The 17,263-nt window shown below is 43.2% G+C and overlaps 1 protein-coding gene across 4 annotated transcripts in view; it reads right to left on the bottom strand.

The window, feature by feature from the left end:
• The window catches only part of ST6GALNAC2 (ST6 N-acetylgalactosaminide alpha-2,6-sialyltransferase 2), a 46,881-nt gene extending 30,740 nt beyond the window's left edge, over window positions 1-16,141 (bottom strand). For 3 of the 4 annotated variants that reach the window (XM_072990478.2, XM_020806491.3, XM_072990479.2), the window contains exon 1: window positions 14,559-14,839. Coding sequence is in view for 1 of the 4 variants with exons in the window: in XM_020806491.3 (XP_020662150.3) it covers window positions 14,559-14,680 (122 nt within the window). In the remaining 3 variants the exon portion in view is untranslated. Of the gene's footprint in view, window positions 1-14,558; window positions 14,840-15,920 lie in introns of those variants that run through there. The other variant, XM_078385997.1, reaches the window with a different exon arrangement.
• Window positions 16,142-17,263: the final 1,122 nt, after the last annotated feature.

The following is a 17,263-nucleotide window of genomic DNA, read 5'->3' as shown; positions in this document are numbered from 1 at the left end:
AATACAAAGGGTAAAAGGAAGTAGGGGGAAAGAAAAAGGGTTGGGGGGGTAGGAGAACACAAAGTATACAATCATCCAATCTATTCCTGTTACGATAACAAATCAACTTTCTGCTTTTTTACAATTTGATTACCCTCCAGCTTTCAACTTACAGTTACATCTTAGTTTAAATCTATGTTACTCCAACACTATCTGGAGATTGAAGCCATTTGTATAATAAATCCCATCGTTCAGTTTCCTTTTGAATCGGACAGTCTTTCAACACGTCTGAAAGAATATCCATTTCTGCCGCTTCCCATATCTTTTCAATAAGTTCCTCTTGTTTCAGTATCTCTGCTTTCTTCCAATTTTTAGCATAAAGCTTTCTGACTGTAATAGCTATATAGATCACTGGGTAACTCTTTATCTCATCTATATTGCCTGGCATCATACTCAATAAAAGCAATTCTGGGGTTAGTGGAGTTTCATTTAACTGTTGTTTGACATCTAATGTCATCTCTTTCATCTGATCTACTATTTTGGCTAAGACGTTCATTTACTTGCTGAAATCCTGCTGTTATTATATTTTGCATGGTAGTCTGCCATTCTTTGTCTGATTCTTGTGCCACTAATTTTCCCAAACTTTGAGACTGGGTAAGAAAGGTCTCCAGCATTTTCTTGCTTTAGTTTTTTGGAGGCCATTTCGATCTTTTCGAGTGGGGTTTGTGTAAATGATACTATATCCTTCACCAAAGTGACCAACCGTCAAATATACCACCTACTCTTTCAGAAGTTTCCACTATTTTATCAACAAACCAAACCCACAATCAAAAACCTCCCCTAGGATTTCCTCCAATCTTTACACAGATATTATAGTACGTAAATCAACTTTTAGCCCAGCAGTTTAAAATACAACCGTGGTAAAAATATTCCTTCTTCTCCAGGGTGACGATATTCTTGAAGGTTGCTATAAAGAGCTTTCTAAAAACTAAAAGGGAGGAGGCCTGGTATACCTACACAGGAAGAGTGTTTCAAAGTGTTGTGGCCACCACAGAGAAGGTCTGGTTCCTAGTCACAGTTATCTGGACCCCCCTTGGGATGGCCACCACAGCAATGAAGCCCAGGAGGAATCAGTGGCAAAGGTAATAAAGCAACTACCTGTGCTGCCTAAGGTTTGTAATTTTTAAACTCTGACAGGTATCAAGGACCCAAACCATTAAGGGCTTTATAAGTCAGCATTAGCACCTTGAATATGGCACAGAAACCAACAAGGAGCCAAGGCAGGTGAGCCAGGATCTGGCTGCCCCATTTTGAACCTGCTGTTGCTTCCAGACTGCCTTCAAGGACAGCCCTACATAGTCTGTGTTGCAGTTATCAAACTCTGAGATTAACAACTCATGAACTAGTGTATTCAAGGATTACCATTTAGGACTGCAACTGTGTCATCTGCCAGAGTTGGAAAACAGCAGAAATTTGCTTCTCCACGGAGACAGTCTGGTCCAGAAGCACACCCAAGTTATCCATCTTTAGAAGGAGTGTAACTCAATGAGCTATCCAGCAGTTCCATACCTGGCAAAATACCAACTACCTAGTCAGATGCCCCTCCCAACAGCAAGATCTCCATCAGGATTTAATTTCAGCCTGTTAGCCCTCGTCCAGTCCATTACTGAGGCCAGGCAGTGCTCAAGGGTCTGTACAGCTTCCACTGCAGAAGATGTAAAGGAGAAATAGAGCTTTGTGTCATCAGCGTATGGATGACAATGAACTCCAAATCTAAGGATGACCTCACCCAGCAGCCTCATGTAAATCATGTAAATGTTAGAAAGCATTGAGACAATCGACCCCTGTGGAACTCCATAATTTAGAACCCATGGAGTTGTCTGTATGCCCAAGCAGCACCATCTGGATATGAAGATCTAGAAAGGACTGCAGCAAATGCAATGCTAAACTTCCAGTCTCCTAAACCTGATAGCGAATCCAGAAGGATACTGTGGTCAAAGCTATTGAAAGCTGATGAGAGATCCAGAACCAACAAAATTACACTTCCCTGACCAGCCTCCCTTAACAGGTCTTTGAGCAGAGCAACCAAAACTGTCTCAGTACCATGGCACAGCCTAAACCTCAACTGAAATGGGTCCAGACTATTAGTATCCAACAAGAATGCCTGCAACTGATCCACCACAACCCTCTTGATCAGTATTTCACAAGATGCTGAGAAGTTTCCTTTAAATCAGTGATGGGCAAGTTATGGTTAGAGATGGGAAGGAATCAGGAAAATGGTGATTCATTTTGATTCATGATTCACCAAAGCTGACAAATCACAAATAACAAATTTATGATTTTTTTCTGATGAATCAATTTATTGATTCATTTTTGCCTTTAAACCTTATAAAACGCCCCCCCGCCAAGCACCTAAAGACACCAAAATCACAAGGAAGCTTCCACTGACTCCCCTCTACAAGCCCTGCGAGTCTGGTGAAGACTGGATTTCAGACCTCTGAATTATACACCACAAGGTTGTATAATTATACCCCCCCCAAGAAAAGTTTCCCCCAGGCACTCAGAGACACCATAATCACAGAGAAGCTTCTACTGACTCTTTTCTACAATCCCCTGTTAGGTCAAGATTGGGTTTCAGACATCCAAGTTATACACCTACAAAGTAGGTCCCCCGAGAAAATTGCCCTTTAGCAGCTGGCCACGGAAAATGCAATCTTCACCAAGCTTGGAGAGATTCTAAAGAAGAGTCAGAGGAAGCTTATCTGCAATTTTGCTGTCTCTACGTGTCAGGGAGGCATTCTATAGCCCAATGAATGAATAAATCAAAAATCACTAAACACTCGATTCGTATTTGTTGGAGGCATTGATTCATACAAATATGAATCGACAAATTAGCAATTTTTGAACAAATTTGGTGATTTTGTTTTTTAATTCATGTTCATCTCTACTTATGGTCCTCCAAGTTTTTATATTGCAGCTCCCAGCACATCTCACCACTGGGTAGAGATAAGACCTGCAGCCTAACAATATCAGGAGGACCACTAGTTGCCCACCCCTGCTTTAAACATTGTTCATCGTTTATGGCACACTTTTCTTGCAGTGAGCCACCAGTTCAGGGCAGAACTGTAGGCTACACTGTAGGCCAGTGGTGGCGAACCTTTTTGAGCCAAGTGCCCAAAATGAAAAACAAAAACAAAAACCCAGGGGGTGGTGGGCTGTGGCAGAACCAGAAGTGGCGGTGGTGGAACCAGAAGTGGTGACGGAAGGGGGAATCGCGGGCACGGAGGTGCCTCAAGACTCCACTCCAGATCCACTGCCAGCACCAGCTGCTCCAGATCCTGGCCCGCCGCCTGTTGAAGAGCCAGCACCGCAGGTGCAGCTGCCTCCTAAAGTTTCACTGAGGGGGGAGTAGCAATCCAGCAACTTATGGCTCATGTGCGCGCAGAAAGGGCCCTGCATGCCAGCTGTGGCATGTGTGCCACAGGTTCGCCATCGCCGCTGTAGGCTATACCGTCAATTCAAAAGGGTACAGCTGTGAGGGTTTGTGCCTAAGAAAACATGAAGAACCCTGGACAATGTCCTGGGACCTTTTTGGAAGGCACGTATGAGTTACTTTAAACAAAGAAAATGTGATAACCACTTATCTCAATAAAAAAATTTGGATCAGGGATAGGGAACCTTTGGACTTATATTTTCTGAAGGCCCAGGCAGCACTGTCAACAATAAGGGACTTGAGGAACAGTCATCCAAAACATCTGGAGAACCAAAGCTACCCTCTCATGGTCTAACTCATGTAGAGGTAGTATCATTATGAAAACCAGTGCATTACTACAATTGACTGCCAAAAAGTGATTCAACAAACACAGGTGTGAGGCAATGGGAACACTGTATTTTGTTTTACTCGCACTGCCTTGGGGACATGCGACCCTCCAGACACTGTTAGGATTGCATCCTTCACCAGCCCTATCGCAAACAACCAATGGTAAAGAATGGTGGGAGAAGCAGTCTTACAACACAGACAAAATCACACATTCCCCACCTTGATTTAGACAATGTAGGATTGGCCCACATTGCATTTTAATCCTGTTCTGTTTACTTCGTCTGTCCATCCTGGACTACTAAACTATGTCTTTGTTGTGGGATTCTGCTAGGTTCCTAATTTTGGCTCCCCTTGCCTTCAGAAAGATAAACAGACAATAAGAAGGCAAAGGACAACAGATAGACAAGTTAGCACAGATTTTAAAACTTTCCAAAGTATGGACATTACAGATTATAATAAATTCAGAAATGTCATAAAAACAGACCATAAGATCAAATAATGAGCTTTGGCAGCTCATTCATCCTTCCCTGTAATTCTTCTTTAAGTATTCAAAAAACTCACCAATCTCTGTTCCATCTTCATGTTATTATTAGAGGCATGTTTGTGAAGCCTCTGGTTTTATGAAGTGAGTTATTATAAAACTTAGTTACCTAAAGTTAAAAATTGTATCTTAAAGAGTACACACCAACATTATTGAAATTAGGATCCCCCTACCCTAAGTACAGTAAACTAGTGAAAAGCTAATGGGAAAAATCAATCTTCTTCAAAATTCATCCCAATAGCTACCTGTATTTTTCCTTCTGCATGGACTGCCTATATCTGGCCAAGGAACCAGATGGACAGCCTGAAACTAAGTGACATCCATGGTTTTATTAGCAAATATCAAAAAGCTCTGTTTCAGTCATGGCCCTGAGAGCACATGGCCAGGCACTGCAGAGTTATGAAGACATGGTTAGGAGCAGGCAGTTCTTCAAGATCTCTATTTCAGGTGAGAGTGTCTGATTAGACTTCTTATTGTATGGAAGCATGGTGAATAAGTATTGCTTTCAGTTCAAAACAGAATACTAAGTAGGATTATAAGCAAGACAAACAGCCAGCCATCCTCAATGAAAGCCTGCGTTGCCACTGCTCTCCTTCCTGAATTTCTCTGTAGGCATTGCTTCAGGTCTTAGATCTACTTTTTGTTTTCTTAACAACATGCCACAGAAATACTACATAACAATGTACACAATTAATCTGCTGAAATTCTCTCCTCCTGCTGTTTTTTTTTTCCCTTTCAAGAATTCCAGATACTGTACAGGAAAACCCAAGCCTTCAGCTTCACAGGGAAAAAACAGCCTGGCACAGAGGAAGGGTTCAATAACTCCTGCACAGGATATGAAGTAGCTCCCCCCTTCAAAATCACAGTATCCCATGGCAGCTTTTGAACAAAAGTAAAGTCTTCATTATATACCACCTTCCAAACATATAATTTGATCGTTAGCTAGGTGCAACTGGGATGTAAAGTTCTCTCTCACCATCTGCTTTCTTTTCTGGAACTGAATAACAACAACTCAGGTTAGATTTAGTAGGATCTGTCCCACTAAAAATGTCCAGTGAGGTTTGGTGTTTCCCTTTGACTCTCAAAAAGAGAAAACAAGAAACAAAGAAAAGAGAGAGAGTAGGGGAAATGAGATGCCCTAATGGAGCCAAGATGGAAAGTAGAATTTTCTAGGAGAAGCAAAGTGTGCTGTTACTAGAATATCCTATCTTAAACAGAATTAGTCCAGTCCAGAAATCTTGGGCCAAACACTTCACATTTATCTTTTGTTCATGGAAAAGATGCTAATGCATGTTATTCTAAAATCCTAAGAGACTTGACAAAATATGTGCTGCTTTTCAGTTAAAATGCTTGGTTTAAAGAACAAGGCTGGACCAGAGGCTGAACCATGCTTTCTGCAAATTCTGGCACACCAGAGTGGCACCCTAAAGCAAGGATGGGTACATTTAGGTTTGCATGTCCTCCTTTCTTTTTGACAAGAATTCTGAAATCTAACTATCAGAGCTAAATGCAAACCAATGGCTCAACCAATTTGACATACCTGTACTCTAATAATTAAGGAAGGCAGGACGTGGTGGCGCTGTGGGCTAAACCGCAGAAGCCTGTGCTGCAGGGTGAGAAGACGAAGCAGTCGTAAGATCAAATCCATGCGACGGAGTGAGCGCCCGTCGCTTGTCCCAGCTCCCACCAACCTAGCGGTTCGAAAGCATGCAAATGCAAGTAGATCAATAGGGACCACCTCGGTGGGAAGGTAACGACGTTCCGTGTCTAAGTCGCACTGGCCATGCGACCATGGAAGATTGTCTTTGGACAAAACGCTGGCTCTATGGCTTGGAACAGGGATGAGATTGCCTCTGAGCAGATGCTTAGAAATTTGTCATCAATATTAAAACCAAGTTTACATGTTCTTCTACACAAAATTCCATGGTGGTGCAGGAAGAAGCTCCTATTTAGTTACTACTCTTGTTTGACAAATGCGGGAAGTTGGAAGCTACTGATGATCTACAGCAGTGGTTCTTAACGTGGGCGGTAATGCCCCCCAGGGGGCGATTTCATTTTTCAGGGGGGCGGTAGAACGAAAAGGGGGCGCTGGAGCAGAAGGGGGGCGGTAGGGGGGCGCTGGAGCAAGCCAAACCTGTGAAGATGGCTGTAGCCTTTTTACAATGTGCGGGAATATATATTTTCCTCCAATCTTAATTTAGTTTCAGAGATTTCATCTTGAAATTTTTAGTTCCTGCATTGCGGTTTGTTTTTATGCCCTTTATATATTTCTTTTTGCGTCTTAAAATTCGCTTGCAACTAAATCATTAAATGTTACTTTTTGGGGGCATTTCATTTTCTTGGAATTGAATTTTGTTTTCAGGGGTCATTGGATTTAAGTGTCATAAATAAATAAATAAATAAATAAATAAATAAATAAATAAATAAATAAATAAATAAAGATATCATCACCGCGGGGAGGGGGGCGATGATAACTTCCTCAATGGCTCAAGGGGGCGTTTCTTTCAAAAAGGTTAAGAACCACTGATCTACAGCAAACCAGTCACAGATCTAGGAATACATGTCCACCTACTTTCTCCCACTCCCATTCTAAAATACAGGAAGGACAGATGACTCTCTGTACTGAAGTCAAATATGCTTCATTTACTGTGGCATTGTTAGAAAACTTAGTGAAACTGAGAAGGTGGGACAGATGTACCAGAAAAACTCAGTCGGAGAGAAATCAAAACAGGGGGAGAGGGGGCAGCAGGGCTTGGATAGCATTAGAAGGAATGGCCTTCTAATTCTTGAGATATTTAGACCAGAAACAATCATCTCTAGATGACATCTGGAAAACTGAAACTATTTGTTGTACAGAAAAGAAATAAAACTTAAAGAATAGTCAAAGCAAGATCATAATCAACACTATATCTGTATCTTTAGTATATTCACTTAAGCTACACACATTCCAGCAAATCAAAAAGGATATCCATATTTTAAAAATAAAATAGTTTTTTTGTTTGTTTCAGATATCCTGGTCTCTCCTCCGAATTGCCGCCATTTGAAACCAATTGCAAAACATCTTTGAGGAAGTAACGATCTGCTGATGATGTTTCAAGACGTGGGACCTTCCCGGCACTTCCCCTCTAACTGCCTGAGGTTCAACTGACCAGACTGGCAAAACCAGACCTTTCAGAGCTCAGCTTGGACAGAAAACTTTATCTGGAATATGTTGTTTACTTGTTCTAAAAATTTTATGGTTTGCGATATCTTGATTCCAGAAGTATCCATCCGACTTCTTTGAAAAGAGGGCTGTGGACGGCAGTCTTGGAAAATTGGCCCCTCCCTTTTAACCTGTCGCTGACAGTTGAAGACCTATTTCTTCACACAGGCTTTTAATAACCTTTTTTTAAAAAAGGCATTTTTACTCCGCCTTTCTCCTAAAGAAGGACCCGAGGCAGCTTACATAATAAAAAGCACAATATTACAAGCTAAAAAACAGCAAAATATTTAAAGAGAATTAAATAAACATTACAGTATATTAAAAATGTTAGGCAAAATCATTATTAAAACAGATTTAAAAACAACGAAAATACAAATCATCCCATTTTAAAACCTCTCTTACATAGTCACTGAGAGAAAGCTTGCCAGAAGAGAAAGGTTTTCTCCCAGTGATTTCATGTAGATGTTGAACAGCATAGGGGATAAACAGAACCTTGAGGCCAACAGTGAGGGTGTTAAAAAAAGGGTAACTCTGCACCACCTGCTGATTTCTCTCCTCCAGGAAAGACCAGAGTCACTGTAAGACAGTGCCTCCAAGTCTCCTCCCAGAGAGACAGCCCATTATTGGGTCCTGGATGCTGGATTTCAGCTAAGTAAGTTCGCTTTTAATCACTTAATATATTTTTGTTATTGTACAGTGGAATTGCTTTTTAATGTGTAATTTATTGTGTTTTTAATCATACTTGTTTTAACATCATGAGCCATCTTGACTATCCTCATCAGGAGAAAAGGGGCCTACAGATGATACTAAATAAAACAACAACAACAACACAACATTGACAGATCCTAATTGTCATGGTTTGCCTTTCATTAAAAGTTTAAAAAGAAAGGCTGGCAAATTAAAAGGAGGTGGGGATGGAAGCAAGGTTTTCAGCAAACTGTAGATCTCTGTTTGACAATTAAAAGACCAAAATTTGAAAGTTCTATGCAATGATGATGTTCTGGAGAAGGAAACCATAGTGCTATTCTCAAGGTTTTAGGGGGACGGAAATACTGTATGTGATTCTGTTGAGATTTCTCTCCAAAAGATAGGGCAGGGCAGGGTGGGAAAACTTACTTCAACCACTGCAAACAACACTGGTCTTCAACAGGAAATACCACTACTGTGCTAGGGATCAGTGCATCTGCAACAAACCACAGGTTCTAATCTTCTCTCTTGATGGGTTTTTAAGCATCAGTGCTGATATTCAGAAAGGACTCCTCGGGACTAGACTTCTTTGGAATGTAAAATTGGAACCATGCTGAAGGCTCATTCACTTCAAAGTCTTCCTGGAGAAATGCCAGAGAGGAAGGTCCAATGCTAGGACTTTTTTTCCTCATCTAGCAGCAGGGTGGTTACAGAATTCTCTCCCCGAGGAAGTAAACTGCCTGATGACTACAAGAATTGCAGGAAACACTCAAAAGGATAGGTTAGGAGCTTGTCCCTTCTGTCTCAGTCAGCTGCCTCACTCTCTATTGGCAGGGCCAGTCCTGATTTCACAGAGTTAGCAAAGGGATCCTGACGGTCATTTTGAGACGGGTAGAAAAAAGGGTATAACAAGACTGCTGATGCAGTTCTGCATGTGATGGGAATGTGAGTGCCCCACTCAGCCAGACTCCTGCTCTGTGGCTCAAGCAGCTTTAAAGAGGAAATTTAGTTTCTCCTCTATTTCATCTGTTTCCAAACTTTATAAAGGCCAGGGTCTGGGAATACACTGTGTACACTGCACAATTAATTTAGCCAATAGAGGTACAAAGCAGATAAAACATCTTCCAAGATTCCAGATTAAATTGGCATAAAAACATACCATAAAATAACAGAAAGATGGACATAGATTTTTACCTAATTTTGTAGCTATATTGATTTTAAACTGGCCACCACTGGTAAAGCCTGTCTCAGCTCAAAGCTTCATTTCTCCCAGAGTAACTCAGTATTGCTCTTTGATGTGTGTATTGTCATGTAGTACACACAAGAGTAGCTTGTGAGGAATGTACCTCACCTCTAAATTTGAGGGTAACCAAATCGGAGAGTTCTCCACTCAAATGATGAACAAGCTATTCTTTGCACCCGAACTGCACACGAATCGGCCTTCTCAGCCACACTAGACGCTGTTCCAAGTCCTCTATTCAAAGCACGTTACCATAGTCCCTCGAGACTGAAGGATGCCTAATCTAAATCTTAATCTTTGCAACCATTTTTGACCTTACTGTTTGAACTCCTAGGTTTTTCCTTTCAGAATTCTGAATCATTTATCCTAGGTAAAGAAAAGAAAAACTTCCATTTGTGTAAAGCAGTCACCCAAGGCTCATGCTTCACATTACAGATCATGAGCACGTACCAAAAAGTTTGCTATGACATTTGAAAATACCACAGCGACTGCGACCCTAAGCCCACTCTTCGAGGAGTTAAGCCTCACTGAGCTCATCTGATGTACTTTTGAGCAGATACATATACTACTGTTCTGTACGGCTTGGATTTATGTCACCTGTTGACCATTTCCAGTTCTCTCAGGTTCTCCTGTGAAAGTCTCTTATTTGGTAGTAAGGTAAATTTGATTCAATTTTTTTAATGGATTTCTGGGCTGATTTGGGGAAATACTGCACAAGCAAATTCACACCAGCTATATAAGCGATTTGAAACTATACATGTTTACAAAGCTGTGGTTAGTGCAATTTACTCTCAGGTAAGCATGCATAGGATGAGACTTACAAAGAGGTTATCAATGACCCTACCACCAAAAGTTAGTTAGTTGTGTGCCATCAAATCCAAACTGACTTATAGCAACCCCAATATAACTTTCAAGGTAAGTGAGGTACAGTACCTAAGGAGTGGTTTTACGAGTTCCATACCCCTAGTTGAGTTTCCACGGCCAAGCACCAATTCAACCCCAATTCTCCAGAGTCCTAATCCATCACTCTGTCCACTGCGCCACACTGTATTCCAGGGCAAGGATGCAACCAAGTGGGGGGGGGGACATCTAATCTGTAATATTGGGCCCCATGCCAAGGAGGCTTATTACCACTACATCCACAACTGATGAGAAATCTGGAGAAGCAGGGATGTGGCAACTGCCTCAGCAAGGGGCCAAACATTACAGATAACCAAATTCTCATGGGATTGTTTGAGGACACTTTTCTGTCACCAGCCATTTTCATCCTCCTAAGCGAACTGTGGAGAGCCAGCTCTGTATCTGGTAATGTATGTGCACAACACAGCCTATTAAGGATTTTGTCAACATGGTGCAGCCACATGAAAGAGCTGTCACTTTAGACACCAGGTATGTTTTGTAGCACATGCTTGTAAACAAGTGCATGACTGTAAATGGGGATAGTGACTGACCACACTTAAAATGCTCTCCACAAAAGGTAGTTATTCCTTCCTTTATTAATTGCACAGAAGGGTTATTTCTATGCAAGTGAGACTTTTTATCTCATTCCTCATAACCAGCCTGCTAGGATTTAAAAAATAAATTAAACAAACTTGCAGAAAGATGTTTTATAAACTATCACTTCTTAAATCCTATATATATATCTACTTTCAAGCCATCCTCAGTAAATTCAGCAAGACTTTCTCCTAAGTATATGTGTCACATCTGTAACTAGAGTTGCATCTGTAGCCTGCACTGCATACTCTTCTGAATTGTGAATAAGCAAGTAACAATTCAACCAGAGGAGCTATTTCCTGTTCAACCGCATGAACGATGTGCTGGCTATTTCTAGTTCAGAGGTCAACTATGAACCTTCAAGTTAGATTCAGAAAGATCAGTGTCCCTCAATCCCAGTGCTGGTAACACTGCCTCGTCCTCTCATTCTTGTAAAAACTATTGAGGCAATGGCTGAAATCAAGTAGTAAGTTACTATTCAAGTAGGCCCTTTGAATAATGCATCTTGTGGAGGAGTGGACTCACCAAATCCACCACCACCACCATAATTCTTCTGTGACTTGCTACTGGATTTCATCCATTGTGTACCACAAGTGGACAACTTCCAAATTCACCAAAGTTTTGAACCTCCAAAACCTAGGGACAGGGGACATTTTTTTTCTTTTTTGCTTACAAGACCCACTCTATCCTTCAAGGAGTAAAATGGGCATTGTTATATCTTTGGGCTTAGGTCTGTATTAGGACCAGGACTCTTAAACACGACAAAACTGCCCTTGCCTTTTCTAGAAGATGCACCAATCCTTTTTAAGTAAAAACATAAAATTAAATAAAAATATAAAAAGGGATGTCAAGGACTACAGCTGGCCATTGGGGGGGCCCTCCTACAGCCTAAAAAATATTCTGCCAACTTCAATGCATGCAAAGCACAAAGCATAATATATGCAAAACACAAGATGAACATGCACACAAAATATATTAATACAGTGGGTTTTTGAAAGCTACCCATATAGTCTTTGCCAGAATGTTAACTCGGGGAAGGGGGAATCACTGGTCTGCAAAGAACACATAAGGAAGGGAATAAAAATTGTGAATTATCCATGGATAACATTCCTAAATCATATCATTCATGAATACTTTATGCACAAGGAAGAGTCTCCAGTACAGTGTTAAATGTATGGTACTGTCTCAGTGGGTTAGCTGAGATTTGTTCCCAGATTTCAGGGCAAGGAGAAGGCATGTATCTTTGGGTTCTTTTAGCTTGTGTTTTCCAGAAGGGGAAAAAGCAAAAGTGGGGTCTCAAAATTGTTTTTATCAATATATGTCTACGTTGCACATCAACAAAAAGTGCCTGGAACTCTGTCTGGGGCTATAAACTATATTCAGCACGGTGCATCTCTGTTTACATGTTTGCTTACTCTGGGGGGTGAGGACACACAGATGCATGTCTTGTAAGTAGTTACTAGAGAAAGGGTCCAGACTGAGTCAATGAATGGTCAGTCTGCAAGATGTTTCATTATACTTATGTTAACCTTCAACACAATTAAGATTTCTGCGGGTTTTTCATTATTAAATCCACATGCAAAACGTTTACACCACTCAGAGGATGGTCCTAGGAATTCGTCCTGTTACCATTTTTTTACTGAAAATTATGCACAAATGGAATTTGTTCTTTGTTTGGGAACAGAAGTTAAGCATGAGCGGACATAATTGAGAAAATATCGTTCTAAATTCAAAACAATTGAGCTCCAAGGGAGAATACAAAAAAGGGGAGGAGGAGAGGTTCATAGACGTACAGCTTTCAGTTGTTAGAAAATTAAGAAAGCCATTCTCCAACAGGTGTTTTTTATCAGGGTTGCAACCCAGAAAGTCACTAAGCTCTTTAAGACACAGAGAGTTTGCAAAGGCAAGGATCATGCAGAAACAGACAAGATTATGTAGTTTAACTCTTCTTAATGATTACACTGAATTTACTGCTTTCTTCCTCTGACACTGTCCCTGGTCACCTATTTCAGGTTCCTCTTCTATTCAGGACAAAGTCAACTGTCTTTCCTGCTCAACCCTCTACTGACAAAACCACTTGAAGCTCACAGCCAAGCAGATTCATGTTATTGCATTTTGCATCAAGCATAGTACTGTATATTGGTTACTTACTGAAAAATACATGATTAGATAAATATTCTTCTCACAGAGAATTGTGAAACTTCAGCTTTCTCCTTTCAAGCAGAAGGAGAGGAGAGATGAATGATTAAAAAAACAAGGATTATGATGAAAAGGAATTCAAAGTGTGAAGCCCTCAAGTATTTTTCTTGTGCTGTCTCCCAAACAGTACAATCTGGGATTTGATTTTGAGAAACCTTTCATTCCAAAAAGATCACCCCTCTCTAGTGCCCCAATTTCCATCTCCCTCAGTCCTTTACCTCACAGTGGTGGAAGTGGGCTGAATTGCTCTCAAGTATCCCACAGATGTTATACAGGGTGCTTTCTACTTATTTGTTCAACAATGTGGGTCAAACATTTTGCCAGTATTCTGAAGTGTCCTCCCCACTCTTTGAAATACTTTCTGTCTTTTCCTGTTGGTTATCACTAGTGTCCTTAATGGACATCCATAGTGCATTTTCATATGCTTACAGACAGGTGTTTTTAATACACAGCCAGCCACAGGGGATTTACAGTATTTAGGTATCTTTTCTTGAGTTGCCTTTGCCCTCATCCGGGGGAGCAGCTGAACTTGTGCTGCTGCTGTTTCCTCATGGACAAAAGACACAGTAACAGCATGCAAAGGGCTGGAGCATATTACACATTCACAACACCACCAAGAGCAGGAATTCTGAAGCTGTGCACCTGATCCCCAATATTAAGTGTGGATTGAGGGGCTTCCTGATGCCTGCATGTGCAAAGGATTCCTTCTAAGAACCCTACCATCTTCTGACCCACTCCTTGGGAACGTGCTGTTGTCGCAAGGAATCCCTGCACATGCAGGCATCTGGAAGTCCCTCAACCCACACTCCTAAGCATGAGTCACTCTGCAAAAAACTCCTATTAGCATCAAACGCTTTTGTTCCTAGTACTCCGGGAACTGAGAGGTCCATTCCCCTCTCCTCTCTCAACACCTACGTCCCTCTTCTTCGCTCTCCAGGAGAGGCAGCGTCGTGGTTGCTAGGCTTTGTGCTCTGATCCGGGGCTTGGGCTGACCATGGATGGGAAGGCGCGCGCGTTCTGGTGCAAAGCAACATGTGCAGCCAAATCTCTGAAAACAAGATTTAGCATTTACCTCACCTAGTAGCTCTGTCTGGGGTTGTGTGGCTCTACAAGATCTGATACACATCCATATGTGTAAACCCACCTATACAGGTAAACAAAATGACATGAGGCAAGAGCAAATGTTCCGCCAGCACCTTTAGCGCTCTGGGTCCCTCGTGTGCTCGTTTCGGGGTTCCTCCTCGAACCCGAGAGCCGCCCCACAAACCGAAGCCCGAACAGCCCCAGCTGCCCAGTCCGGGCGCAAAGCAAAAGCATGTCTAGCCGACCCGACCGGCGGAGACCATTTCCCCCTCCCTCCCTCCCTCCCTTCCTCTCAGGAGCTTTCTGGGCTTACCTGGACTCAGTCCTGGGGCTGGGGGCCGAATCCGTCGCGTAGTAGTGCCCATAGAAGATGATGGAGAACGTCAAGCCGATGAGGAACAGAAGGCAGAGCCTCTTCCACCGGGGAGAGCCCATGCTGGAAAGTTGGAAGCGGCTGGGTGCCCCGTCCAAAAACTACTTTGCCCGGGCCCCCTCAGCTGGGCTCCCTCACTAAGGGAAATCAGAGGCAGCCCCTTCCGTCCTCGAACAACGACGCCCGCTCGACAAAGCGGAGCGCGGGGGAATTTCTTGCCCTCGGTCCGGGTCCGCGGGGCTCTTTCCAAGGATTCCTCGCCGAAGTTTGCTTCTGAGCCGCGCCGGCGTCCCGGGCGACTCGCCTCGCCTCCCTTTCCCCTCCGGAGCCCGACTGAGAAAACCTCCCCTGGGGCTCGCGTATTGTGTGGCGCCGTAATAAAGACCTCCTTCTCGCCTCCTTCCCCGCCTCTCTCTCTCTCTCTCTCTTTTCTTTTTCTCTGCCCTTCCATCTGTTGATAATTGCCAAAGCACCTCCAGAAGAGCGCTGAGGAGAGGAAAAGGGGAGCGGGGCCCTATGGGGGGGGGGGAGAGAAAGAGATTTTGCAAGTTGGGAAAGCGGAGCGGGAAAGCCGTCCACGAACTGGTTCAGGCTTGCTGTGGCCGGGGAGGTGCAAAAAGATACTTCTGAGGCGGGTGTCAATCCTGGGCTTGTGATTACACATTTACTGGAAGAAGCAAAGAAAGCCTATTTTGGGGAGTGGCGCGTTCCCATGTCGGGCTTCCCTCACGCGTGGCGTTTACAAATAAACAAATGCAGGTTGCTTTCCGATAAAAGTGGCACAGCCCGGCTGTTTTGGAAGAAAGCAGAGACCCCGTTTCTTTGCGCCAGCGAAGCGCCGTGGAGACGGACATGGGGAGCTGAGAGCAAGGCTCGGGGCACCGAGTGGAAAACTTGGCTCAGCCACAGAATGCACCGAGTGTAACCTCGGGTTCGTCCTCGTGCCTCGACCTGACCTACCTCGCAGGGTGGTTGTTGACTATAAAACGGGAGGAGGAGAGGCGTGCGGGAAAGACGGCACGCTCAATATCGGCAGCGGGCCGATGGTCTGACTCCATCTTTACTTTGTGGCAGAAGATAGTGGGGCGAGGAAAATATAGGGTCTGTGCCAAATAAATCCTTATCTTATTCCTCCGCGGAGTCCCTTCCTTCAGACAAAGCCGATGCATTCCCGGACACGCCCTCTGTTCCCGTCGTAGCCATTACAACTACTGTATAGTCCATGCACTACATTTTCATACCAATTCATCACCCCGCTGTTTATATAAATTAGACCCTCCCCACATTGTAGTTGCTGTGTACCTTCACTTCATGGGAGCTATCAGAACTCGGCTTGACAGCGCATTCCGACGTTCGCCAGGAAAAACAACAACGTGCGTGTGCTTTGCGCAACCAGTGTCGAGCTGCCGGTGTCTCGTTGGAAAGAGGAGCCGCATTTTCTCTCAGCCCATGATGGCTACCCAAAGGCATGGATCAGGCCCGGGGGCTCTTCAAGAGGCGCGGCTCAGCCCTGAGGCCTTTGAAGTAACAATCAGAGGGACAATAGGGGAGGCAGAGGGCCGCGGAGCACATGGCACATGAACAAATGGCACAATATCCCTTCTCTGCTTCAGTCCCAGATCTCCACAGCCACCCCACCCGCTTTTTTTGGATTTTAGGGGGTGTCCCACTCAAAAGAACTGCTTTGGAGGAGTCTTGACCTGTTTTTTTTTTGGGGGGGAAGAGTCAGAAATGACATCCCAGCTAATGTAATGGTAACGGTGTAGCCAAGGCTTGCCTACATGTCGCCCTCCTCCTCTTGCTCCCAGTCGGTGTGACACATGCTCTTATGCAAATTCACGCCTAAGGGCCTACACATGGCACTGAAAATGGAAATCCTGGCAGACTCTCAAGTCCCTGTCAGTGCAGTTGTGTGAGAAAGAACTGACTCTCATGTTCACCATCGCTGAAGCCTCTTCCTTATTTACGCCTACTTGGGTTAAAAATGAACAAACACTCAGAAACCTGCTGCAGAATTACATTTGCGTCTGTCACTTGGATCTTACCCTACAAACTTTCCTTTGGAATGGATAGAGATGGGTCATATCTGTCAAGCTAAACCATAGATTCTTAGCCTGTGGTCTGTGGACTCCCCAGGGGACTGCAGCGTCCTCGCAGGGGGTCTGTGAAGGCTTGAAGAAATGTTACCCTCTTTTGCAGTTGAAACAGAAAGAAAGAACGAGGGAATGAATGAAAGAAAGCAAAGTAAATGAAACATAAGACAAAATCTTAATTGCCCTTGCTTGTTTGTGTAAAACTTCCTTTTTCTAATCGCCTCCATTAAAAGCAAATAAAAGCAAAAATCAGTTATGAATAACTGTTCAATAGCAAATAACTGATATTTCTGCACATGGTGAGAACACGCAAGTGAATGACACCAAATGGCTGTGAGACAGTACATGACATTTCTTGCTATCGCGCAGGCAAAAGCCATGGAAAGAGAGAGTTGGAGTCAATCAGTGTCAGTGCAAGTGAGTACTTGGACGAACTTCATGCTCATGTTTCATCTTCGGCTTCTGCTAATAAAACCGTTTCTATATACTGTATCAGTGAATTTCACAACAATACATTTTGGCTGAGCCTCAGAATGGATCGCTGGCTGAATT

Source organism: Pogona vitticeps, chromosome 2 (genome assembly GCF_051106095.1).
Source record: "Pogona vitticeps strain Pit_001003342236 chromosome 2, PviZW2.1, whole genome shotgun sequence".
Lineage (NCBI taxonomy): Eukaryota > Metazoa > Chordata > Lepidosauria > Squamata > Agamidae > Pogona > Pogona vitticeps.
Note: the sequence above shows the minus strand (reverse complement) of the source record. Positions and strands in the feature narration are given on the sequence as shown.